General features: G+C 45.6%; 1 protein-coding gene across 1 annotated transcript in view; it reads left to right on the top strand.

The window, feature by feature from the left end:
* Nucleotides 1-25,485, top strand: part of LOC130112914 (protein sidekick-1-like) — a 329,381-nt gene that overhangs the window by 75,915 nt on the left and 227,981 nt on the right. Inside the window, exon 6 of the mRNA XM_056280437.1 lies at nt 7,408-7,434. Within this exon, the coding sequence (XP_056136412.1) occupies nt 7,408-7,434 (27 nt within the window). The remainder of the gene's footprint in view (nt 1-7,407; nt 7,435-25,485) is intronic.

Below are 25,485 nucleotides of genomic sequence, written 5' to 3'. Positions count from 1 at the left end.
ATACAGCCCTTTTTCACACACGTACAAGCTCACACACAGGCTCACCCCGTGTGTGGTTTGTGTATGTGTGTGTGTGCGAGTGTGCGAGTGTGCGAGTGTGCGTACGTATGTTTGTGTGTTTTGTCCTCTTGTCCCTTGTACTATCGGTTTTATTTTGGGTAATGTTTTTATCTCGGTTTGGCAGAGCAAACAAAGTGCTTGCTCGGAGTAAGAAGGGGAGGAGAGATAAAAAGGGGGGGAAGAGGACAAGTAGGGAAGACACCAGGAGAGAGAAGGGTGGAGGGTTGGCAGAGATACGGGGAAAGTTTAAAATAGATGCGCCGTAGCTAGGGTGGGCTTTGAGATGCTTTGAGGAAAATAAAATGGAAGAGGGAAAAAGAGAGAGAGAAGGAGGGATGCTGAAAAAAGAATAGCTCAACAAGGTTTTTAGTCGAAAAGTAAGTTTCCTCCCTCCTCCTCCCATCTCACCCCTTTGCCTCTCTCTATCTGCTTGTTTGAATTGATTGAAGGAGGGACAAGACACTCATCCTTCTGATTACATGCCAAGGCTGGACAGCAGGCAGACACACACACACACACACACACACACTCATATATCCATTGATTTTCAGAGTGTATATCCAATTTTTGGTGTGTGTCTGTGTGTGTGTATACACACGTATGCCTACACCCATATGTGCATGTATGTATTCGTGCTAATGTGATTCATACACAGACAGATGATGTCCATTATAGGTTGGTGCTGCACAGGGCTAGGCAGAACAGCTGCAGCCAGATCTCACTGATCTATCACCATTCTAATGAATCCATTACAGCCAGACCTGACCAATCAATCTCTGAGCCACTTAATCAATTACACTATTAATCAAAAACAGACCCTTACTGCAGATGTCCCAATGAATAATCGTTTTTACATGCACACACTTGAGCAAACACACACACGCACACACACACACACACACAGAGAAAACGCGGGCAAGGCAGTGTTGATCAAAGTGTAGGTAAGTTACGTCCTCTTTTCTGTTCCTGTGACAGGCAATCAGACAGTCATACATAACACACTGTTTACAGGCATTTGTTGTACTTCGACAAAATCTTTCTCATTACCCCCGTTGTTGCGTTGCTTCATTAATAGACCATGAGACTTATACAAAATCCAAACAAAATTACACACACAATGCTGCAAGATGCTGAAATCAAACTCTGTGCTGTCTTCATTTTATTTTCAAGTTTGCCGTGATGATGATCTTAATGAACTCTGCACGTATTTATTAATCTCCCATTAGGCGTTTTCTCTTCTCACCCTCTGGTTGAATCGCAGGGTCAACAAGCTACCGCATCGCCGCTGTGTCGGGTAGCTGTCAAGGGAAACCTAGTAATTTCTAATCTAGAAATTATTGTTCAGTCGTTTGGAGTCAAGCTGAGCAATGGGCAGCAGAATCTTGTAAACTGATTCAGTCTTGAGCAAGCTAGCGTCAGCCAACTGCTGCGCACCAAGCTGCAATGTAATCCTTTGGGGCAGTAGCGCTCGCCAAATTACATACACTAAAAGGGTTATCTTTTGGCACTGACAGACTCTAAACGTTTTGAGAAATGCCTGAAATGAAGAGACAGTCTCAATATAGTCGATCAGCCCAGCGATAAACCTTTTTTTTTTTTTTTTTCAAATTTTCTTTTTTGCACATGTCTCCATCTGTCTCACGCTTGTCTCCCTGCAACAACTCACTCCTCGCAGGATTGCAGAGCAAGACTTGTGCTCTGGGTTAGAAATGGATTGATAGTGGGGTAGCATAGTGGTCCATTCCATTGGCTGCCAACACGGGGATCACCGATTCAAATCCCTGTGTTACCTCCAGCTTGGTCAGGCATCCCTACAGACACAATTGGCCGTGTCTGTGGGTGGGAAGCCGGATGTGGGTACGTGTCCTGGTCACTGCACTAGCGCCTCCTCTGGTTGGTCAGGGCGCCTGTTTGGGGGGGGCTGACTGGGGGGAATAGCATGATCCTCCCACGCGCTATGCCCCCCTGGTGAAACTCCTCACTGTCAGGTGAAAAGATATGGCTGGCGAATCCACATGTATCGGAGGAGACGTGGTAGTCTACAACCCTCCTCGGATCAGCAGAGGGGGTGGAGCACTGACTGGGACGGCTCGAAAGAGTGGGGTAATTAGCCGGATACAATTGGGGCAAAAAAAGGGGGGGAACCCCAAAAAATAAATGGATTGATATCTATAAACACATGATTGATATTGTGGGTAAGGCTCTTCAGACCCCCCCTCATAGCATCCTTAGCCTGTTAGGGCCAAAAATGAGCTCTTTTAGTGGACGTTACAACATGGTATGCAGCAGATGGCTGACATGAGCTGGCTCAATGCTGAATCAATTTAAACGATTCTGCTACCCATTACTCAGCTTGCCAAATTATAGAAAAATGGGGCTTTCCTTAAAGTAAGTGACTCAACAGTACTTGATATGACAGCATATAGGATAGAATCCTGCCTGCTCCCTCTAGTCAGAAGACAACCTTCACTAACAACCGGGTGTGCATCCTCCGCTTCAAAGGAAGCACCCAAGGAAACAACAGATCGTGGCCTCTGTCATTGATCAGTTATCCAACCGGGGGCTTTTTTCCTCATCATTTCTCTGTGTATGCAAAGTGCCGGCGGCTCGAAAGGGCAACTGAAGTGAACGGACTCTTCACAGGGAAGCTCTGAAAACCGTCGTTGCAACACCGCTTGTTTCTGAGGAAAATAGTTTTGAGTGCAGCCTCTTTTATCCGAGTCATCTTTACTCATGCTGAGGTTCTGTCTCAGAGCCCGCCATTCAAGTCTCTGGGACCGAGACCAGAGGGACGGGATGAAGGGAGAGGAGAGATAAAGAAAATAAGACAATGGTAATGAAGGAGAAGGAGAGAAAGAGTTGGTGTCAGGGGGGTGGGGGTGGTGGTGGGAGGATGTCCCTGTTGCATTCCGGATGAAGAATAGCATAAGGAAAGATTACGTAATGATACATTTCCTGTTCCTGTCTCGAGTGGTCCTCTCTCTATCTGGCACTTCCCTCCAGGGTAATGGGCTGAGGGCATGGGACCTGCATAGGCAGGGAGAGTCTCGCTCACACACATGCACACTAACACACACAGAACTTTGTCTCAGACTTTCTCCGTCTTTCAAGACATCTAAGTTTTAAGGAAGACGCGAAGAAGTCTTTCATCCCTCACGTTCTCTCATTTCGCTTTGAGTATTCTTAAGTCTCTCCTTCAGGATCAGAGACTTCCTATTCTTTCTCTCCATCTCCTGTTGGAATTGTGGAACTGAGGACGCAACATCCTGCTTTTGATTTGGAAATGATTCCCCCCCCCCGTCCTACCATCATTAAGCACCACAGTAAGAAATGAACATCTTGATCTATATTCCATCGGCGCTTCACACCAAGCTCTCATTATTTGTTTCCTTGCTCCTTTTAATTCTGCTCTATTGTTTAAGAGTAGATGACATTTTGATGATCCGTTTCAGTCATCCTTTTTTTCTTTTTCTTTTTTTTAATTCAGCCTCGTTACTGTATTCCGTATTATTACGCTCTAAAGGTGATAAGAGGGGTGTGCAGTGAAGTGAGTGGGTGTTTATTAGTTTTGTGGCATTTTTTATATCCCGGCTGCACAGACCCCCCCCCCTTTTCCTCCCCAATTGTATCTGGCCAATTGCCCCACTCTTCCAAGCCGTCCCGGTCGCTGCTCCACCCCCTCTGCCGATCCGAGGGGGGCTGCAGACTACCACACGCATCCACTGATATATGTGGAGTCGCCAGCCGCTTCTTTTCACCTGACAGTGAGGAGTTTCGCCAGGAGGACGTAGCATGTGAGAGGATCACGCTATTCCCCCCAGTTCCCCCCCCGACCAGGCGCCCCGGCCGACCAGAGGAGGCGCTAATGCAGCGACCAGGACACATACCCACATCCGGCTTCCCATCCGCAGACACGGCTAATCGTGTCTGTAGGGACACCCGACCGAGCCGGAGGTACCACGGGGATTCGAACCGCCGATTCCCGTGTTGATAGACAACGGAATAGACTGCCACGCCACCCGAACGCCCTTGGCTGCAGACTTTGTCAGTAAATAGCTGTTGTACCAGTAGATTATGATTAAGGAAATGAGGTGAGATGAGAAAAGTGTAGCGAAAGAGGGAAAGTCACCTTTTCCTCACCTCAGACAGCAAAGGATGTCTGAACCCGGTGACATTTGGGCTTCTGTATATGAATGATTGACACAACTTTTACCTGCTCGCGTGGGCGGGAGTGTGCGTCTGCATTTAGGTGTTTGTGTGCGTGCGTGTGCGTGTGCTTGATTGACATGGTAAATTGGAAAGGTCAACTGGTGCTAGTGTTTTGTAGGGGGCAGGCAGGCAGACAGACGGCAGAATGAATCACCACAGCTGGAAAAGACAAGTAGGAGGAAAAGAGGAGAACGCTCACAAAAGACACGGTTAAGCCAGAAAAAAAAGCAGGGAGGTTAACAACGGTAAAGCTATGTCGAAAGGGTTATAAACTATGAATAGCCACACATCTTTATTATTATGAATATAAATGATGCCACTCTCGGCTAGATGCACAAGATGAGAAACAGCAGCTGACGCTAGAGGGAGAAGTACACAACGAGAACACAATTTCCGCGTCCGACTCCTGCAGGAATTGGTCAGAGGTTATTGATTCAACAGTGTGTGTGTGTGTGTGTGTGTGTGTGTGTGTGTGTGTGTGTGTGTGTGTGTGTGTGTGTGTGTGTGTGTGTGTGTGTGTGTGTGTGTGTGTGTGCGTGTGTGGTTACTGTCTCCTGTCAAGACGGGAAGTTGAACTGTTACATTTGTCTTGCCGCCGATATGAAATTCAAATAGGTGTGCTGGTGCTGGTGCTGTGCGTGCGTGCGTGTGTGTTTTAGGTGAAGAAACGGAGGAGGCAGCGGAAGCAGGAAGAGATTGACAGGGTAAATTGGGACGGTAAGGGTCTTGAGGGTGAATTCAGGCTTTAAAACAGCCGGGAGAGACTTTCAGATTGAAAGACAATGGCTTTAACTGTGGAGCTGGAATGGAAAGAAGAAGAAGAAGGAAAAAAAAAACAGAGCACTGCTGGGGGAAGAAATGTGAGAGTGGATGTAGATGTGGGTAGACAATAAAGCAGGCTGAACAGAGATTTAGGATGAGGCGTATGTGTGTGTGTGTGTGTGTGTGTGTGTGTGTATGTGTGTGAGGGGATGCATATGCAGACATGAGGAGGGACAAAGTGGCTGTTTGAATGGATGAGGGTTCAGTCATTAAAGGTTTGGGTCACCTCAGCGGGGAGGTGGCCCTGGGGCCGGGGGCTGAAAGACCATGACCCGGTCAGCACCTGCGCAGGTTAGCTTGGAGGGCAGCCGCGCAAAGACGTGACGCACATACTAACACAAACACACACAGAGACACACGCAGAAGCAACGCAAACTCACGCACAGAACCGGCAGACGTGGAGCACTGTTTTGCTGGAATGAAGAAACGTGAGGTAGACTCATACACTTCCCTGCTGGACACACATACTATGCACACAGGCCCAAATGCATAAACACCAGATATCACACAACCGCAGAGAGAGAAAGAGACAAGAACACGCAGGGGACACAGTGACCAGCTTGTTTGTTGGTCCTTCAGGCAGCAAGTGCATACATGAATACCAATCCAGCTCAAGCGCCTGAAACGCCCAAAGACACACTTGCGAGTCTTTTCACTTCACCCAAAACTGTATTTTACATGCATTGCAGTAAAATTGATTAAGGTATAGTGTTTTGCCAATTTTAATCATTTTTTTTAATTGTATTTAGCGCTGAGACCTCATGGCAGACTCAGGAGAGCAGGGGCCTACGTCAGCTAGTTATTGGTGTCATGAGACGCACATGATAAACTCGTTCATCAACACAATACGAGTTGTAGCAGGTTTTAACGGTCTGTGGAGACCACGAAGCATTGAAAGTCACCAAAAAAATTATGGCTTAGTGGGTTTTAATTCCATGGACTCGAGATGATTTTTTCCTCCCCCCCACCGCCGCGCTCTGCCTTTGATTCCCCGGGTAGTATCATTGTTTTTCTCTGTTCCAGTTTCAAACTGAAGATGACTCAGAATGGCAGATCATTTGAATATACACACAAATAAATATATGCCCGCAAACCAAGGCCATGTGTGTGTGTGTGTGTGTGTGTGTGTGTACACGTGTGTGTGTGTGCGTGTGTTGATTTCACCTGCTTCTTAACTCCGCACCAAAAGGAATAGGCTTTGCAAGACAATTAGTAGGTTGCAGCGAATGCAACTAAATTCGTGTTCATTGTTTTAGTATGTATTGGTAATCTCCAAAGGCCAGCGCCCCTTGGAAGCCCCCTCTTCCTCTACTTTTCTTTTGTCTCGCCTGCTCAAGCTTTGCATCTGAATGTTTTATGACTAGTTCTGTTAAGCTTCTTCGTCACTAGCTAGCTCATCTTCATCTCTTGTCCTCTCTCATACACTTTCTTTGTGTGTGTGTGTCCATTATATTGGCATATTAGTGTGTGTGAATGTGGGGGGGGCATGGACTGATGTTCAGCTGATATTGATATAATGCGTCATACCCTAAGTAGCCTCCAACACAAATTCCTCGGGTGCACTCACACATGTATGCAGCACGGCTGCCGAATGGTGGAGTTGCTGGAATCGTGTGTGAAGAGTTGCACGTATTAATGGCTGAATAGTGAATATGTTATGTTGGCCACTTAAATTTCAACGCCATTACTTTGCCGCAATTGTACTGCTTCTAGTTTCCAGACTGAAACGGGAGGGACTGGGGATGGATGGTGGGAGAAGATAGTAAAAAAAAAAGAAAGAGTGAATTAAAGAAGGAAAGTTTTCTGGCTGACAGGTTATGGATGGGCTACAAAGAACTTTGCTTCCTCTGGACTCCATGATAACAGTGTTCTCTCTCTCTCTCTCTCTCTCTCTCTCTCTCTCTCTCTCTCTCTCTCTCTCTCTCTCTCTCTCTCTCTCTCTCTCTCTCTCTCTCTCTCTTTCTCTCTCTCTCTGTCTCTCTCTCTTTTATCATCTTATTTGCTATTCCACCGTCTTGCCTAGACTCTATTTATTTCACATTCCCTCTCTTTCTCATTTGCGCGAGGCTTTCTGTTCTCTTTGTTCTAAATTCTTCCTGCTCATTTTGTGAACTGCTGGACACTTAAACTGTCTGCCTCTTGCACGCCAGCTGTTGATTTGTTGAAATTCGCCAGTTTTGTTTCGCCTTTTGTGCATTTTTCTAAATGTGTCTTGCATGCGCTTATAGATGAAACTCCCTGAAATCTAAATTTTGATTTATCCTGTGTCCCCCCCCCCATCCTCTGTTTGCCTCATTCTCTTTGGCTGATGGACAGTTGGTAAGAAGAACCGTGGGTCAACAGGTAAGATCTCAATTTACATTTTAAATCCTCCCACCCTCCCTCTCTCTCTCTGGCTCTCTCTCTCTCTGGCTCTCTCCTTTTCCCTCCAGCACCTATCCCTCTCCTTCCACACCACCAATTACCTCTGCTGCCCTTTTCTTTTTTTTTTCCCTTCTCAAACAAATATTTCCATTACCCATTTCTCCCTCCAGAAAGTGGTTGCACCCATAGAAAAGCCAGAGCCCGGGGTTGGTTCCTGTGCAGTCCGCAGCTAAGTGCTCTGTCCAAGGTCACATTGGTCACGGTGGGAACTGGAGGGATGTCTGGCCAACTCACTTTCCCCATTTACCTTTAAAAGCCGGTCTTACATTAGCTGGTAGAGGACTTAGAGGCCGGGCTCGGGAGCCTGTAACCTACAGATCATCCAGCCTAAGTAAGGGCTTCATCTTTTGGTTTTTCCAACAGTAAAGTTTAGCTTGTTTATGGCCATATATGTTCATGGTGCACCCCCCCCCCCCATACTGGTATAAGGATGCTCCAGTGAAATCCCACCAAGTCAGTGTGTGTACTATGGAGCAGTGTCAACACTGCAGTGGCAAACGGCTCATCTAATACTAAATAGCCCTAAAACAGAAGCCAATCATCAGCAAGCCCTCATGGAGTTTACCTCTCACTCCCCCCTTCATGATTACATGTCCAGATTTATTACAACACCTCACCTTCCTATTTCACCTGTCTCTCTCTCTCTCTCTCTCTCTCTCTCTCTCTCTCTCTCTCTCTCTCTCTCTCTCTCTCTCTCTCTCTCTCTCTCTCTCTCTCTCTCTCTCTCTCTCTCTCTCTAGTGCACTCTCTCTATCCCTCTCTCGCTCTCTCTCTCATCCCTACTCTATCACCCTCTCTTTTACTGAAATGATGACAGCCATTAAGAGAGGGTCTGGCTGCCAGAGAAAAAGATGAATATTTAAAAATGGGTATATCTCACTCTCCCTATTGTCACCCTCTCTGTCTTTCACCCCCCCCATCTCTTTCTTTAACATGATCTATTTATCGAGCTGTATCGACTCTGATGTTACAGTCTTGGAGAAGTCTCTGTGTTCCTAGATGTGTGTGAGTGTGTGTGTGTGTGTGTGTGTGTGTGTGTGTGTGTGTGTGTGTGTGTGTGTGTTTGTGTGTGTGTGTGCGCGCGTGCACGCGCGTGCGTGTATACTTTATATTTCTTGGCTGGTGGTTTTGTGCTGGCACTTTATGGAGAGTGTGGGGTGAGATAATGACACTTTGCTGTCAGTGAACAGCTTTAATGAGCACGATGAACCACACGTTCACAGACATACATATGGGAGGCCGATTAGGGTGAGGACATTGAAATACGTGCACATTCACTTTGACAATGTGCACACACACGCTGAAAACCTGCACATATGCATGGAAAACCCTACACATGCACACTGAAAACGTGCACGTACGTAGACGCTGAAAATCTTCACACCCAACCACCTTCACACACAGCGGGATATAGGCTGCTTGTGTGTGTGTCTGTATCTGAGTGTGTGTGTGTGTGTGTGTGTGTGTGTGAAATAACTTCAGTGCACCTGGAAGCTGTGTAACAAGAAGGCAGGTTGAGTTTTAAATCTAGACCTTCCTGTTGCAATGAACAGACTTCCGGACACACTGAAAACGGTCTGGCACAAAGCCCCCCTGTGCGCGCGTGTGTGAGTGAGTGTGTGCGCGTAAAATATTTTTCGGTGTGACCGGAAGTTGTTTCAGTGTAACAGGAAGGCTGAGATTCAGAGCACAACTTCGACCTTTCAAGATTTCAAGCTTCAGGATTCAAGATTCTTTATTTGTTAGGTCTCGTTATACACTCACCGACCACTTTATTAGGCACACCTGTCCAACTGCTCGTTAATGCAAATTTCTAATCAGCCAATCACATGGCAGCAACTCAATGCATTTAGGCATGTAGACATGGTCAAGACGATCTGCTGCAGTTCAAACCGAGTATCAGAATGGGGAAGAAAGGTGATTTAAGTGACTTTGAACGTGGCATGGTTGTTGGTGCCAGACGGGCTGGTCTGAGTATTTCAGAAACTGCTGATCTACTGGGATTTTCATGCACAACCATCTCTAGGGTTTACAGAGAATGGTCCGAAAAACAGAAAATATCCAGTGAGCGGCAGTTCTGTGGGCGAAAATGCCTTGTTGATGCCAGAGGTCAGAGGAGAATGGCCAGACTGGTTCGAGCGGATAGAAAGGCAACAGTAACTCAAATAACCACTCATTACAACCGAGGTATGCAGAAGAGCATCTCTGAACGCACAACACATCGAACCTTGAGGCAGATGGGCTACAGCAGCAGAAGACCACACCGGGTGCCACTCCTGTCAGCTAAGAACAGGAAACTGAGGCTACAATTCGCACAAGCTCACCAAAATTGGACAATAGAAGATTGGAAAAATGTTGCCTGGTCTGATGAGTCTCGATTTCTGCTGCGACATTCGGATGGTAGGGTCAGAATTTGGCGTCAACAACATGAAAGCATGGATCCATCCTGCCTTTTATCAACGGTTCAGGCTGGTGGTGGTGGTGTAATGGTGTGGGGGATATTTTCTTGGCACACTTTGGGCCCCTTAGTACCAATTGAGCATCGTGTCAACGCCACAGCCTACCTGAGTATTGTTGCTGACCATGTCCATCCCTTTATGACCACAGTGTTCCCATCTTCTGATGGCTACTTCCAGCAGGATAACGCGCCATGTCATAAAGCTCGAATCATCTCAGACTGGTTTCTTGAACATGACAATGAGTTCACTGTACTCAAATGGCCTCCACAGTCACCAGATCTCAATCCAATAGAGCACCTTTGGGATGTGGTGGACCGGGAGATTCGCATCATGGATGTGCAGCCGACAAATCTGCAGCAGCTGCGTGACGCTATCATGTCAATATGGACCAAACTCTCTGAGGAATGTTTCCAGTAGCTTGTTGAATCTATGCCACGAAGGATTAAGGCAGTTCTGAAGGCAAAAGGGGGTCCAACCTGGTACTAGCAAGGTGTACCTAATAAAGTGGCCAGTGAGTGTACACGTACAAGAGGGTAAAATTCCTGGGTTTCAGCTCCTCGGCACTGCAGCAACAATGGTAACACAATAACAGAACAAAAAAAGCAGTAATGTGCGGTGTATGTAAGGTGCTGTGTGTGTGTGTGTGTGTGTGTGTGTGTGTGTGTGTGTGTGTGTGTGTGTGTGTGTGTGTGTGTGTGTGTGTGTGTAGACCATAGGTCGTACCAGTCAGTCCAGGCACCCGGCTTAGTGTCTTTAGTGTTCTTTGTTCAGAAGCCTGGTTGCTTGGTGGAAAAAGCTGTTCTGGAGCCTACCGGTCCGGGCTTTGAGGACCTACATAACTCTTTGGTATTGTCCTTTCAACGATGAGGATGCCATCATTACTATTAATTGTAGTTGGCCTTGTACGCTGTGATCAGCCATTGGCTACTGCTAATATTGACAAAATGTTTGATTTTTTTTCTCCATCTGGGTAATACACTGAATCCAATCCATACAAGATAACCCGTAGCCAGACACCTCACTGGGCCGTGGCACCATACAGGGACTACTCATTCTATGATGTATGTTTGTGGTTCGCCAGGGTGAAAGCCCTGAGTCAAGAGACCACACCCCTCTTAGAGTCATTACACAGACAACTAATTCTTATTCTAGAACAACCTCAAAGTCAGACAAACCAAGGAGGCATTGTCATGCCGCCACCGGCTCGAAGTGGGGGCTCCCGGTCGCCCAAGGATCAGATTAACCATTGTATGGATTAAGCATTGAATTGGCAATGAATCACTTCACTGCTAAAATTAACACTCGCCAGTTGCGAAATGCGGGTAGATTTAGTCTTTGTCGAGTGAATTATGGAGACCACCCGCCACTCTGGCCAGTAGAAAAAAAGTGGAGCCCCCAGGAGACCACCCGCTACTCTGGCCAGTAGAAAAAAAGTGGAGCCCCCAGGAAAAAAAAGTAAAACAGGTGAACTTCAAATCGAAGAGGCCGCTGCTGCCATGGCCAATGCAAGCACTCCCTCCTCATCTCATCCACCGACACTGTCATCGAGCGGGAGACAATAAGGAAAAAAAACACTTTGAGAGGGCGGCCGGGTAGCGTAGTGGTCTATTCCGTTGCCTACCAACACGGAGATCGCCGGTTCGAATCCCTGTGTTACCTCCAGCTTGGTCAGGAGTCCCTACAGACACAATTGGCTATGTCTGCGGGTGGGAAGCCAGATGTGGGGGGGTGTCCTGGTCGCTGCACTAGCGCCTCCTCTGTTTGGTCGGGGCTCACCACGGGTGACAATGTTAACCAATCGACTAAAGAGTCTGACCCTTTATGGACATGCCACATTGGAAAATGTGGCATGTCTATAATTACGCGTGGGCACCCTTTGCACATTTTTTAACGTACCATATACTGTAGACTCAAGATCTTTGATAATGATAGTGGCGAGATAAAGAGGGGTCCGCGCATGCGAGCCCTAAACTGTTGCGGACCCCAGTGCAGCTGCATTACCTGCATATATGGTAGGTTTGCCTCTGACTATAGTGTTCTGATATCGGTCAGACTTAAAACAAGCACGAAACCATCCAGACCCCACAGCATTTCCTACTAAACCTCCCTCTCAAGTCATCAGTGAGAGAGAGAGTGAGTGAGTGAGTGAGTGAGTGAGTGAGTGAGTGAGTGAGTGTGTGAGAGGCAGAGAGAGTGAGAGAGACAGAGGGGGGGGTGGTGGTGCATAGCCCATGGTGGAAGTTGCGCGTGGAGGAAAACCAAGAAACTGCCATACTCTTGAGCTGACCCGTCCTTTTTTACCAACAATTTCCTCACCGTCTGCACTCATTATTTTCTCACTCCACGCTGTTTCTGTTATTGTGTCACATGTCAGTGGTGCAGCCAAACAACACACCTGTTAAATGATTGGCTCCATCATCAAGCAATATGATAGGCTGTTTATGATCCAGGGAGGGAACATGCATATTCATTATGTGTTTTCAGGGCAGTTTGCATTTGATGCATTTAAGTGAAACTATTAAACATTCTATCGAACAGTTTTCTTATTGCTATTGACGAAGTGTCTATCGCCTGTACATATCGCTACCGTTTTATCACCCAGGCCTATTTTCAAAGCCATATAGATTGAAACCGTAAACTCGTCAGCTGTAGGATGGTGTTCCATAGCTGCATCGATGGATACAGTCACCCAATATGAGACACGAGGCACGCAGGGCTTCCAGTGTACCACCCCTACTCCAGGTATGAGTTCACAACTTTGGATACTTTCATGAGTCAGATGTGATGGTGGTATGGAAAACCCTGATGTGGCTCGATACATGCTCAGGAGAAGACGACCAAACAGGAGCAGCACAATAACAGCTCGCAGTGTTCGCAATCAGCGAATCAAACGGCTTTGGGCTGAGCCTAATCATGTAGTTTCATACTATTACTGTGCCCTGTTTACTTTCATGCAGAATGAATGCATACTTTATTCACTTTCTGAGCTATACTTGATTAGTTTGCACTACATTCACTTGCCACGGATCCAAGGGGTTATCAGGGAATTTAGAAACCGATGGAATAACCATACACTATCTACTGAGAGACACATGACACCTTTACAGTTGTGGTGTAGAGGTGTGATTACCCATATTGGACAGAATAGCATAGTTGTGAGCAGTGTATTTGATGCTGACAGTGGACCCTTGCCTGAGCTTCATCTCAACAACAGTGTTGAGGTTCCTGAAAACAACTTTCATGTAATGACACCGCCATGGAAGAAATCAACCAGGCCATCGATCCGTACACTTAGGATGGTAACCATGGAGTCAGTGTATTTGTGACGCTTGTAGATTTTCATGAATCAAAACAGTTTGTGTAGACTGTTCTTACTAGCAGTGCCACAGAAATAAAGATAGCACTGTGAAGAAGGGTGATAGTCACATCACGGTGATCAGAAAACACAGCAGCATTGAATCAACAGTAGTAGCCTACACCTGAAATGATGGCTTTCACTCTTTGAATTTTTATTTATTTATTTATTTTTATTACAACTCACCTTTTACTAGACTGCCATACAAAGTAAAATGTAACATATCAAGTAACAATGAAGAACACTTCCTTGACACTCTACTTTGGGACTCAAACTCAAATTACCTGGGGGCCACTTGACAGGTGGTCTTATGGAGGAGGGCCAGTGCAATAAGGATAAAGAAAAAAACTGTTTGACTACGGCCTGGGATAGGCTCCAGCATCCCCATGGCCCTGAGAGCAGGATAAGCGGTTTGGATAATGAATGGATGGATGGATGGATGGATATATAACCTTCACATCGTTTTTTTTTGTTATTTCACATTTTGTCAGAGTTTTCAGATGAATATGTAATTATGTAGCCTGGCCTAGGCCTACATATTTAGCCTACTTCTTGCCAGAAACCTGGCATTTCTTCTGCTGACACAGGTGAGGCACATTTGCTTTCAGGGACAGGGCAGTGGACACCCTGTGGACAGCCTGGAGATGTTCATTGGTCAGTCTGGACGTATGCTTTGATTTATTTAAGTTCATAGTTGAGAACAGTTTCTCACACAGATAAGTGCTGCTGAAAAGACACATGACCTGCCTGAACAGTTTGGATAACTGTGGGAATGTTTTGGGAGGCTCTCTGAGAAACTGTCCAAGCATCTCCTGCTTTCCTTGCGCCTCTCTGAACTTTGCCTTGAGCTCAGTGTTGCACTGCAAGTCTGTGAGCTCCATTTGAAATGTGCTTGGAGCTCTGTCCACACCAAAGGAGAAGGGACATGCAAATAACTAGAAAGTGGTGCTGCGAGTCTTAAAATCAGAAAAGCGATGCTCAAACACCTGCTACAGATTGTCAGTGGCAGTCACCAACTCATCAGCATTGACTCTGGCACCATCATCAATAACTGGCATGTTGGGAAGTGGACAAATCTTTTCTCTGTGAGCTGTGTTTACCATAATCTGAGTTTCACAGAGAAGGCTTTCACACTATCAAATTCTACAGTGATAAGTTTGTCTGGCCCCTGCAGTTTTAAATAAAGAGTGTTAAGTGCCTGTGTGATATCAACCAAGAAAGCTAAACCCATGAGCCATTTGGGATCATCAAGCTGAGGAACATGTAGCCTGCCTTCTTTCATGAATTCTCTAATCGCCTTCCTCAATTCAAAAAAACTTTTCAGGACACTGCCCCTGCTCAACCAGCGCACCTCTATGAAGTGCAATACATCTCCATATGTTGCATCTATTTCCTCCAGAAACACACAGAACTGACGGTGTTGTAAACCTCTTGATCTGATATAATTAATGCATTTCACCACAACAGTCATAATACATTCAAATTTCATGCATTTGCTGCAGAGTGCCTGCTGGTGAATGATGCAGTGCCATGCAATTGTGGGATCTACATTCTCTTCCTCCAGCTTTCTTTGAATCACTGCTACAAGCCAATTTTTTCTTCCCGTCATTGATGGGGCACCATCAGTGGTGATTCCAGCCAATTTGTTCCAGGGTAGACCAGCCCCCTCAATTGCATTGCACAGCACCTGAAATATATCTTTAGCTGTAGAATTTCCCTGCATTGGATATAAAGTTAACTTCTTCTGTTAACTTGAAATATTCATTGATACCCCTTACAAATATAGCAAGCTGAGCATTGTCGCTTACATGTGTGCTTTCATTGAGTACAAAAGAATAGTGCTTGAAATCATTTACTTTAGTGCTAAACTGTCTGTAAATGTCTCCTGACAACTCACTGATCCATTCTTCCATTGTATTTGGGCTGAGACTAACTTGCCTGGAGAAGATGCCTTCTCCAGGCAAATGATATTCGCTACCTGCAGCATGCAGTCTCTCAGAAACTGTCCCTCCATAAATGGCTTGCCAGCCTTCGCTATTGCCTCACTTACCACATAGCTAGCTTCGCCAGCTGTACCATAGTCTTGTTTGGCTTTGTGAAAAAAGTTCTGCTGACAGGACAGACTTTTTTAAAAGTGTGCTGCCTTTCTGTCCTTCTCCTCACCCTTGAACCGATCATACAACTCTGCATGTTTAGTGGTGTAATGTCGCTTCAGATTGAACTCCTTCAGGACGGCAACTTTTTCCTTGCAAATTAGACGGATCGCGCATGCATAAAATTCAGTGAAGAAGTAGTCACATGTCCATTTGTCTTGGAACTGTGGATGCTCCTGCTCAACTTTCCTTTTGGCTTTTGAAAGTGACATTTTTACAAAACATCTGCAAGCAGTGACAACCATTTACGTAAGCAAGCTCATGTGAGATATTCCACAGTGAGCTAGCCTACTGGGTTTATGTACTCACGTTGCATGGCTAGTGTGTGTGTGTGTGTGTGTGTGTGTGTGTGTGTGAGAGAGAGAGAGAGAGAGAGAGAGAGCTGCAAAACTGACATTAGGCTACGTCATCTGAAACTGGCCTCACAACTAATCTTAACTGAGTACTTAGAACTAGAAACAAAGACCGAAACATTTAACAAAAAAAACAAAAAACAAACAAACAAATAAAAAACACAAAAGTAGTATGCAAAATGGATACGCGGCCTGGATCTCTTAAAGTGATACCGACATCAAAATCTGAAAATTCCTATTGATAGGCTATGTTCCGAGTTGGAATGTGACCACAGGAGAAATTCAGTGGCCAAAACAGCGCGTCTCCAGCCACTCGAGAGAGATCTGTGATTGACTGTAGATGGTGTCCAGTGACAAATGTGCTGGTGGATACGTAGACACCAGTCAATCTGCATATAGGGTGTGTCCGTAGCGAGACGCTATAAAACCATGGAGAAGCCATTCTTTCACCCCCTCCTGCTAGCTACTTGGCTCGAGTTTGTGCTATTTTGCTGAGACTTTATTATCGATCTTGCTATGACATATTGCTATCTATCTATCTATCTATCTATCTATCTATCTATCTATCTATCTATCTATCTATCTATCTATCTATCTATCTATCTATCTATTTATCTAAATGTCTATTATCTATCTGTCTAACAGTTATTTGTATCACCAAATCCTCCTCCTCAAAACTGTAGTCCTTGCAGAGGATCTCCCTCTCGCTATCGCTATCTGACATTTTTTGTAAATAACAAGTGACGAGCGGTACCAAGCCCCACCCACCCAGGAAGACAGTAGCCAATAGCTTTGAATTCATAAAACCCCGCCTCTTTTCAGTTGTGATTCAAACTCCAAATGTTGAGAAATGTGTTCAGAAAGGGCATGTCAGTCTTAGCACGGGCTGCACAAAACTGCTTCGTAGGCCGGATGTGGCCCACGGGCCGGTAGTTTGAAACCCCTTCTCTCTACCCACAGAGACAAATTTAAACCCAAACCTAATTTTATATGACCTCAAAGATTCAATGTGCTGTAAGGTCTGTGATACCCAAGGGCTTGTAAACAAAAAAAAAAAACTACAAATACCAAAAAGAAATACAAACATCTGCGTAACAGATGTCAGAATTGTGAACACTAGGCTACTGGAACTGATGGTTTTCACCAAGAAATATCACTAAAATGTTTATAATTTTTACTCCATTCCAAAACCCTGCATGTTTCAGATTACAAAGTCCATGTTACTTTTGAAGTCCTCATAGGATTAGCAAAGAGGTATTCTAAGACAGTTTACACGTGTGTTTGCTATTGGGTATCTCCCTCTCTAGAGTGGGAGCCCTCTCAGTGAGGGTTTAGGAGTAAACCTGATGGGTGACATCACATGGCATCTTGTTTCAAATGACAGGACGTCTCCCAGCTTTGCCGGTCCTACTTCCTCTGATGGATAACAAATGAAAAATTCCATGACAAGATTAATGGTTGAAACCACAATCAATGGCTCTGTATAAAAAGTAATGTCTTTAAGTAAGATTTTTTTCCCCCAAGTACAATGTCCGTTACATAGATGTGAAGCAATGTTATGCAATGGCAGTCAAAAACGAATTGCCTGTCCAGGTAGCTTGGTGGTCTATTCCACTGCCTACCAAACACGGGGCTCGCCGGTTCGAAACCCCGTGTTACCTCTGGCTTGGTCGGGCGTCCCTACAGACACAATTGGCTGTGTCTGCGGGTGGGAAGCCAGATGTGGGTATATGTCCTGGTCGCTGCACTAGCACCTCCTCTGGTGAGTCGGGGTGCCTGTTCAGGGGAGAGGGGGAACTGGGGGGAATAGCATGATCCTCCCACGTGCTATGTCCCCCTGGCGAAACTCCTCACTGTGAGGTGAAAAGAAGCGGCTGGGGACTCCACATGTGTCGGAGGAGGCATGTGGTAGTCTGCAGCCCTCCCCGGCTCAGCAAAACGGGTGGAGCAGCGACTGGAATGGCTCAGAGTGGGGTAATTGTCCGGATACAATCGGGCAGAAAAATAAAATAAAAAAACCCCAAAAAACAAAACATTAGGGGCAAAAGAATTTAACAGGTTTCATAAGAAGGATGCTGCACTCACTCCTGACTGCAGCCAAGTGTTTTCACCAAAATTGCTTAATATCACATTATGGTATGTTAGTAATCTTAAGCAATTCTTTTTCACTGTCAGTGTAATAGTTTCTGGGTTTCAAGATACCAAAAAAAAAAGTTGCTCTTTAATATGGGCAGTGGCCCAGTGATTAGCACTGTTGCCTCACAGCAAGTAGGTCCTGGGTTTGAACCCAGGCTGTCCCAGGTCCTTTCTGTGTGGAGTTTGGATGTTCTCTCTGCGTGGGTGTCCACCGGGTGCTCTGGTTTCCTCCCAGCATCAGAAAGACATGCATGTTAGGGTTAATACTCCTGTCTGTGCTCTTAACCAAGGCAATGGAAAGAAGAATTGGAGCTGGTCCCCAGGCGCTGCAGCTGTCCATTGCTCCTATACAGTGGGGCAGGTTAAATGCAGAGAACACACTCTTTGTAAGAATGTAATGACAAAATAAAGTGGCTTTGTTTCTTCTTCTCTTACACAAGGACAGAAGACTCAATTCTTACTGGCTGATAGGCATGAATAAAACTAGATAACACCCATAGTTCCAGTCAAGTTGAAACACTATTCCATATTCATACACTGGCTGCAAAGTGCTGTCAGTCCACAATCTGTACCACTACTGATAAAAAAAAAACCCCCACCTTCAGTGTCCTGCAAATAGTCCCTCCAGTAGGCAACCACCGTGTTCTTGTCTGCCCTGGTATTGCTCCCCTTCTCTGACCATCTTATGTCAAACAGGTCATCCATAATTTCAGCAGCCAGGGTCCCACTCCAAGTGTTTTCAATCCATCGCTGAAACTGCACACACAATGTAGATACACAAGAGGATATACACAGGCAGTCAGAATTAATTTAAGTGTCACAAATGTTTGTGGAATATTAGGCTACTGGTGACATCAGTGAAGAGCAGAGTTATATTGAGGTAAGGAACAAATACAGCCCAATATTCAGTGAATATGTGTTGTTTTAATAAGATGTATACTGCTAATGGTAGTGTATAATAGTCTGCTCCATTTATACTATAGTCACACTGTGTGTTAACCGTGTCACAGGAAAGGTAAACAGATTTGCACTGTGACAAAATATACCTTTCTAAGAGACCGTGGACACGCTGAACCACCTGAAACATCAGGACATCTTCCAACAGTCGGTCCTTGTCGACCAGGCTTGTTAGATGTCTGAAGCAGCCGCCAGGTAGTCGGCGAGTGGTTCTGTAAACTGCTGCATCTCCTCCAATATTTTGGCTTCAGAAACCTGGTTGGGGGGGGGGTTCTAATAAGAATATAACATGCCTTTAGCAAACCAGGAACCATGCACAGTACTACTGGTATTGGCAGCAAAATAAACTCTCTACAAACCTGTTTTAGTTTACTATAGAGTTCCATGTCTGTGATGTCCTCTAGCACAGGCCTGCATGCATCAGGTCCCTCTGCTATGCAGGCAAGCAGCATTCTCGAAAGCAAATGTGGTGGTGGGGGGGGGGGGGCTCCATGCACTAGGCTGTCAGCAATTGCTCTGCCAGCTATGAAATACCAGTCCTTCTCCACAACTGAAAAAGTTAACAAATCACAAGACAAGATAAATCCGTGGCAGCTCATGGGTAAATGTCTGGGGAGGTCAAGCAGCAGAGTTTCTCATATTAAGGATGCATGGCTGGCACCTGGCTGGTTACATCAGTGATGTAGAAGATAATAATCACAACATCAGTGAATCACTTTGACTAAGATGAGACATGATGCTGCCTGACATGGTATTTTTGGGGGGGGGGGGATTTTTTTCCCTTTTCTCCCCATTTGGACCTGGCCAATTACCCCACTCTTTCGAGCCATCCCGGTCACTGCTCCACCCTGTCTGCCGATCCGGGGAGGGCTGCAGACTACCACATGTCTCCTCCGATACATGTGGAGTCGCCAGCCGCTTCTTTTCACCTGACAGTGAGGAGTTTCACCAGCAGGACGTAGCACGTGGGAGGATCACGCTCCCCCTGAACAGGTGCCCCGACTGACCAGAGGAGGTGCTAGTGCAGCAATCAGGACACATACCCACATCCGGCTTCCCTCCCGCAGACATGGCCAATTGTGTCTGTAGAGACGCCCGGCCAAGCCGGAGGTAACACAGGGATTCGCACCGAAGATCCCCGTTTTGGTAGGCAATGGAATAGACTGCTACGCTACCTTTGACACACCTGACTTGATATTTTAACCTGAAAAATTTACCTCAGAAAACACTAGCCAAACCTCAAAACCATGATTGGCCCCTGCACATGCTGCCGTACCAAAAGCACTGTTAAAATAAATCAAATGATGCAAAAACAAAGAACAACCTTAATACATGTTTTATGAAAAAAATGCAGGTTTACACCCCAGAGGAACTGAGAGCCAAGCTGAGGTGTCCCTCTGATCCTTCAAACATGTCTAACTCTGCCAATGCTTCCATTGGCAGGCATAGAAACTCGGCGAGCGCCACCAAGGTCCGCAGCCTCTTCCGTGGTTCCCTTGTCATTGGAAAACTTTCCGGACATCTTATTTGGGTCACAGGAGAGCCGTCTGAACCCCCTTATTTCTCCATCGAGGACTGCAGAATGATTGATGGTGAACTTGCACACTTGCAGGTTATCAATTTTGTCGCTGCGTTCACTTAGAATTTGACTAATGGGGATGTGTTCTTTTGGCCACCTAAAAATAACGACAGATTTATCCGTAACTGTGCTTACTTGGACAATGACAGGGGTCTTTCATCTTATCAGCAAATAGAGACTTAAATTTAAACCATTTGGCTGTTTTGCCGGTTACGTTGTGTAATGCCCTTCGCCATTGTTGGTCATTGTTGTGAAGTATCGTAATACATTGTGGGATATTCATGCCAGTGTAGTTTCCAGTGTTTGCGTACTCCGAAATTTCTTTGCATGTAGTATGACATCCTGGTATTTTTCGCATACTATTTAATACATACTATGGTTTCGTACATACTAAAAGCACTCACATGCTATTTTGGGGTCCTAAATATTGTGCTAGTATATTATTTCAGGTATAGAAATTGTTTCATTTCCAATCCAATTTCCTGGACTACAGAGGTCAAACAGAAATGCCACAGTGTAAATGCTTATGGTCTGCACTGTATTTTCTACTTAATGTTAAACTTCCGCTCTGCCAACCCCTAATGTTCTACATTTAGTGAAATCTTACTGTAGTAACATATGCACAAAATATGTGTTATCCTCAATACTGGCAATGATAGCACTGTACAGGTCATCATGATTATCTTCATCTGATGTCTCATTTATGAGGTTGATGTACGTTCCATAATCATTTTGCCATTGACTTGGCATCTGGGAAATATGGAGGGCAGTGATGAAGAAGCTTGGGGTTTCTGTTGGGTGCTGCAGGAAGCCGGGGGCAGTTGCAGTGGCTGAGACATCGACTTGGGGTCTGGGGTCTGGCCAACAATTAAGGGTCTGGTCACTTATGGAGGAGGGCTGTGATGAGAATGTTTGACCTTCCTGTTGGGTGCTGCGTGAAGCCTGGGCAATTGCAGTGGCTGGGACAAACATATCCTCCTCTTCCACCCAATCATCACCATCTGCTGGAATCAGCCTTCCCTCATCGCAGGCTGAAAAAAAAATGTTAGCTTAACTTGGTCATCATGGACCTTGCTGATAAACTTAATCCAAAAGCTTGTATTTTGCTGTGAGATATTGCCATTGAGGTGGCACGGTGGCACAGTGGTTAGCACAGTCAGAAGGTCCTGGGCTTGAGCCCTGGGGTAGTCCAACCTTTGGGGGTCGTTGTGTGTGTGGAGTTTGCATGTTCTCCCCGTATCTGTGTGGGTTTCCTCCCACAGTCCAAAGTCATGTAGGTCGGGTGAATTGGTTATACTAAATTGCCCCTAGGTGTGAATGTGTGTGTGTGTGTGTGTGTGTGTGTGTGTGTGTGTGTGTGTGTGTGTTTGTGGGCCCTGTGACGGACGGGGCGGCCTGTCCAGGGTGCCTCCCCCGCCTGCCGCCCAGTGACTGCTGGGATAGGCTCCAGCATCCCCGCGACCCTGAGAGCAGGATAAGTGGTTTGGATAATGGATGGGTATTGCCATTGAAACTCTGAGTGATCAAATGTTCAATTGTCAGGGAAAAAAAAAACTTTATTGGAAGGCAACACCATCATCATCAACATCGTTGGTGTGAACTGACATATTAAACAGTGGCTAATGGTTAGCATTTGCTTTGGTGGGGCTAGAGGCACTGAGGGTCTCTGCTTATACATACAGGCAGTGACGTTGTCCATCTGGCTTGCTGTACAGCGTGTAGCCACAATTCTCAAAATGCTCATTAACTGAGAATTTCACCCTTCAGGGCACTTTGTATAAATAAGGGCTCAATAAATAAGTTTGGCTCGACTTTGACTCCAACTCGGTAAGTCTATTGCACTTACTCACACGAACACAAATTAGAACAACCAAGGACAACATTTTAACCAACTTGAATTTATAATCATAGCCACGAGATATTAATTTCCTTCATAAATTAACAATTGGCCTTTAAAAACAAAAGCAAAAAAAAGAAGATTTTTCAAAGTCCAGAAAGTTGAATCAGTTCAGCTGGACGCAAGGTTTAGTGGGAGAAATGTTTTATCACTCATATAAGTGACCTCTTCAGTCTCAACTGACTGCAGGTATCCCCACTCTTATAACCAAGCAAGCACAATTTCATTTATATAGCACTTTTGCAAACATACAGTTACAAAGTACTTTGCATTCAATACACAAAATACGAATAAATACATAAAATAAATGTAATGAATATAAAACATGGCATAGAGAGTAACAGACCAAGCCTAAAACGAAACAAAACAGAAACAATACAGGTGCATAACAACCGAAACTGGCACAGTTGCATAACAACCAAAACCAGTGATCAGTTTCATTTGCAAATGGCCGTGAACATTAATTAGAGTTACAATAGCCACATTTACTATTCACAGAGGATTGTGGAATAGTTGCAATTACAGCATCATACGATTGTGAGAGATGTACTCTTAGCCCCCCCTCCTTGGTTCAGGGATGTTGTTCCCACTTCACATAGATGGCTTCTTTACCCCCCCCCCCTGCCCCAAACAAACCAGCGTTCCTCCCTGTTAAGGATGTGCACATCTTCATCCTTGAAAGAGTGGCCACTGGCCTGTAGATGGGTGTAGACTGTGGAGTCCTGGCCTGACGATGTAGCGCTTCTCTGTTGTGCCATCCTCTTCACCAGAGTCTGTTTCCCTGATGTATAATTCAAGGCAATCCTCCCTGCGCTTAACTGCATACACTATATTGCATTGTTTGTGCCAGGGTACCCAATCCTTATATTAACATTTAGGCCTTGGTTTGTCCTAAACAACAAGCTTATCTCATCATTATCATTATTGATGGGATATCTCATATTTCCAGAGCCCTCTTGGTTCATTAGACAGTTAATGAGGTCTGGTGAACGAAGAAGCCTCCTCAAAATACCAATAGCCACCTCCGACGGGCTGCCTGCCATTGCTACTGTCCTGTGGGTAAACTGACCCAATACTCGTGGGTGATGGCGAGTATTGGGCCAGATGTCCTACTTGCCAAAAGGAATGCGAAGCGGTGCGGTGGCCTCTCGCTTCCTGGTGTAGTGATCGCTGCGGGTCCATCAGGACCTTAGCATACGGCCGCACCTATGCAAATATGTCCGCAGCAGCACCTTCTCGTGGTACCTCCTGTTTTCACAAAGTCTGCTGCGGGGGTGATCGGGTTTCCGGCGGTATAACCGGGTGGGTCGATTGGACTCGTTAGCCTTGGTTGGCAGCCAATCTAGGAGAAGGACAACTCTGATTTCAAACCTGGGTAGGTGAAGCTTGTTAGCCTGTCGGGCAGTTCATCTAGGAGAAGGACAACTCTGCCTTTGCAGGTATACTCGTCTACGGGAAAGGCTTTGGGAAGAAACCCTGAGGAAAAATCTGCATCCGTCTCCATTGCCAATTGTCTGCTAGTCTTGCCACTGGTAGTAGGTGGTCTCGGACGAGAGAGTGGGGTTGATGATGCGCAACTCTTCCTCACTTTAATCATTGTGCAAATCATCAGTCATCCATCACAGGATGACTAGATGGTCCTCGTCACTGCGACGGACAGAGAACACTGTCCATGAAGATTTTTTTTCTCTCCAGTGAACTTGGTAGTCCACCGCGCACCATCAGTGTGTCCTCTTTTTACACTGAAACAACTTCCGGGTGCACTAAAATATTTGACATGCACTAGGGTTGGGCGAGCGCTTCTATTTTCATATCGTCCATTCGTGATTACTCAAAATCACCAATAGGCAGTTTATGCATGCTCAATAATCCAGGCAAGGAAATCACAGAAATTCAAAGAAAGTCGAATCAGTTCATCTGGGCACAATGTTTATTGCTTTCAAACCCCAAAACACGCTGTGCCAGAAATTGGTCCACCCCAAGGATCGGGTCCCCCAGCACAAACAGAGCAATATAGTGTACGCTGGTAAGTGCCAGCAGGATGACCATAACTTGTACATTTGGGAAACTAAAGAGACGTTGGCCAAGAGGATGGCACAACACAGAAGAGCTAATGTGTCAGGCCAGGACTCCACCGTCTACACCCATCTACAGGCCAGTGGCCACTCTTTCAAGGATGATGTGCTCATCGTTGATAGCTTGATAGGGAGGAACAATTGTTTGAACGGGGAGTCAAAGAGGCCATCTATGTAACGACCATCCCTGAACCGAGGCGGTGGCTAAGAGTACATCTGTCGCCAACTTACAATGCTGTGATTGCAAACATTCCCAAATCCTCTGTGAATCGTACACATGGCCATTGAAATTTTAATTAATGGTCACGTTCATATTTGCATATGAAACTGGTCGTTGGTTTCGGTCGTTATGCCACTGTATTGTTTATAAGGCTGGGGATACCTGCAGTCAGTTTAGACTGGAGAGGTCACTTAGATGAGTGACTAAACGTGTCTGTCAATAAACGATGTGTCCAGATGAACTGATTCAACTTTCTGCATACGTATACGTTTTCAGTGCGTATGGGCATGTTTTCAATGCATCTGTGCACGTTTTCTGTGCGTGTGTGCATATTGTCAATGTGTATGTGCACATATTTCAATGTTTTCACCCTAATCGGCCTCCCATAGATTTATCTGAAAGGCTTAACACACACCGATCTCTTGTCAGAGAAGGATCTCTCTCTCTCTCTCTCTCTCTCTCTCTCTCTCTCTTTCTTTCTCTCTCTCGCTCACACACACACACACACACACACACACTTTTACACATCCCTGCACTCATACACAGAGACAAATGAGGGCTACCAGTGTGTCGTGGAGTGACTCAGATTTAATAGAACAAACTGTAATCTGAGAGAATCCATTCAAAGAGGGATTACGCTCTAATCAGCGGATGGAATAGTGTTTCCTCTCTCTCGCTCTCTCTCTCTCTCTCTCTCTCTCTCTCTCTCTCTCTCTCTCTCTCTCTCTCTCTCTCTCTCTCTCTCTCTCTCCATCCATCCATCATGCTTTATTTATCTGTCTATCT

Source organism: Lampris incognitus, chromosome 5 (genome assembly GCF_029633865.1).
Source record: "Lampris incognitus isolate fLamInc1 chromosome 5, fLamInc1.hap2, whole genome shotgun sequence".
Classification (NCBI taxonomy): domain Eukaryota; kingdom Metazoa; phylum Chordata; class Actinopteri; order Lampriformes; family Lampridae; genus Lampris; species Lampris incognitus.
This window is presented reverse-complemented; position numbering and strand designations above follow the sequence as displayed.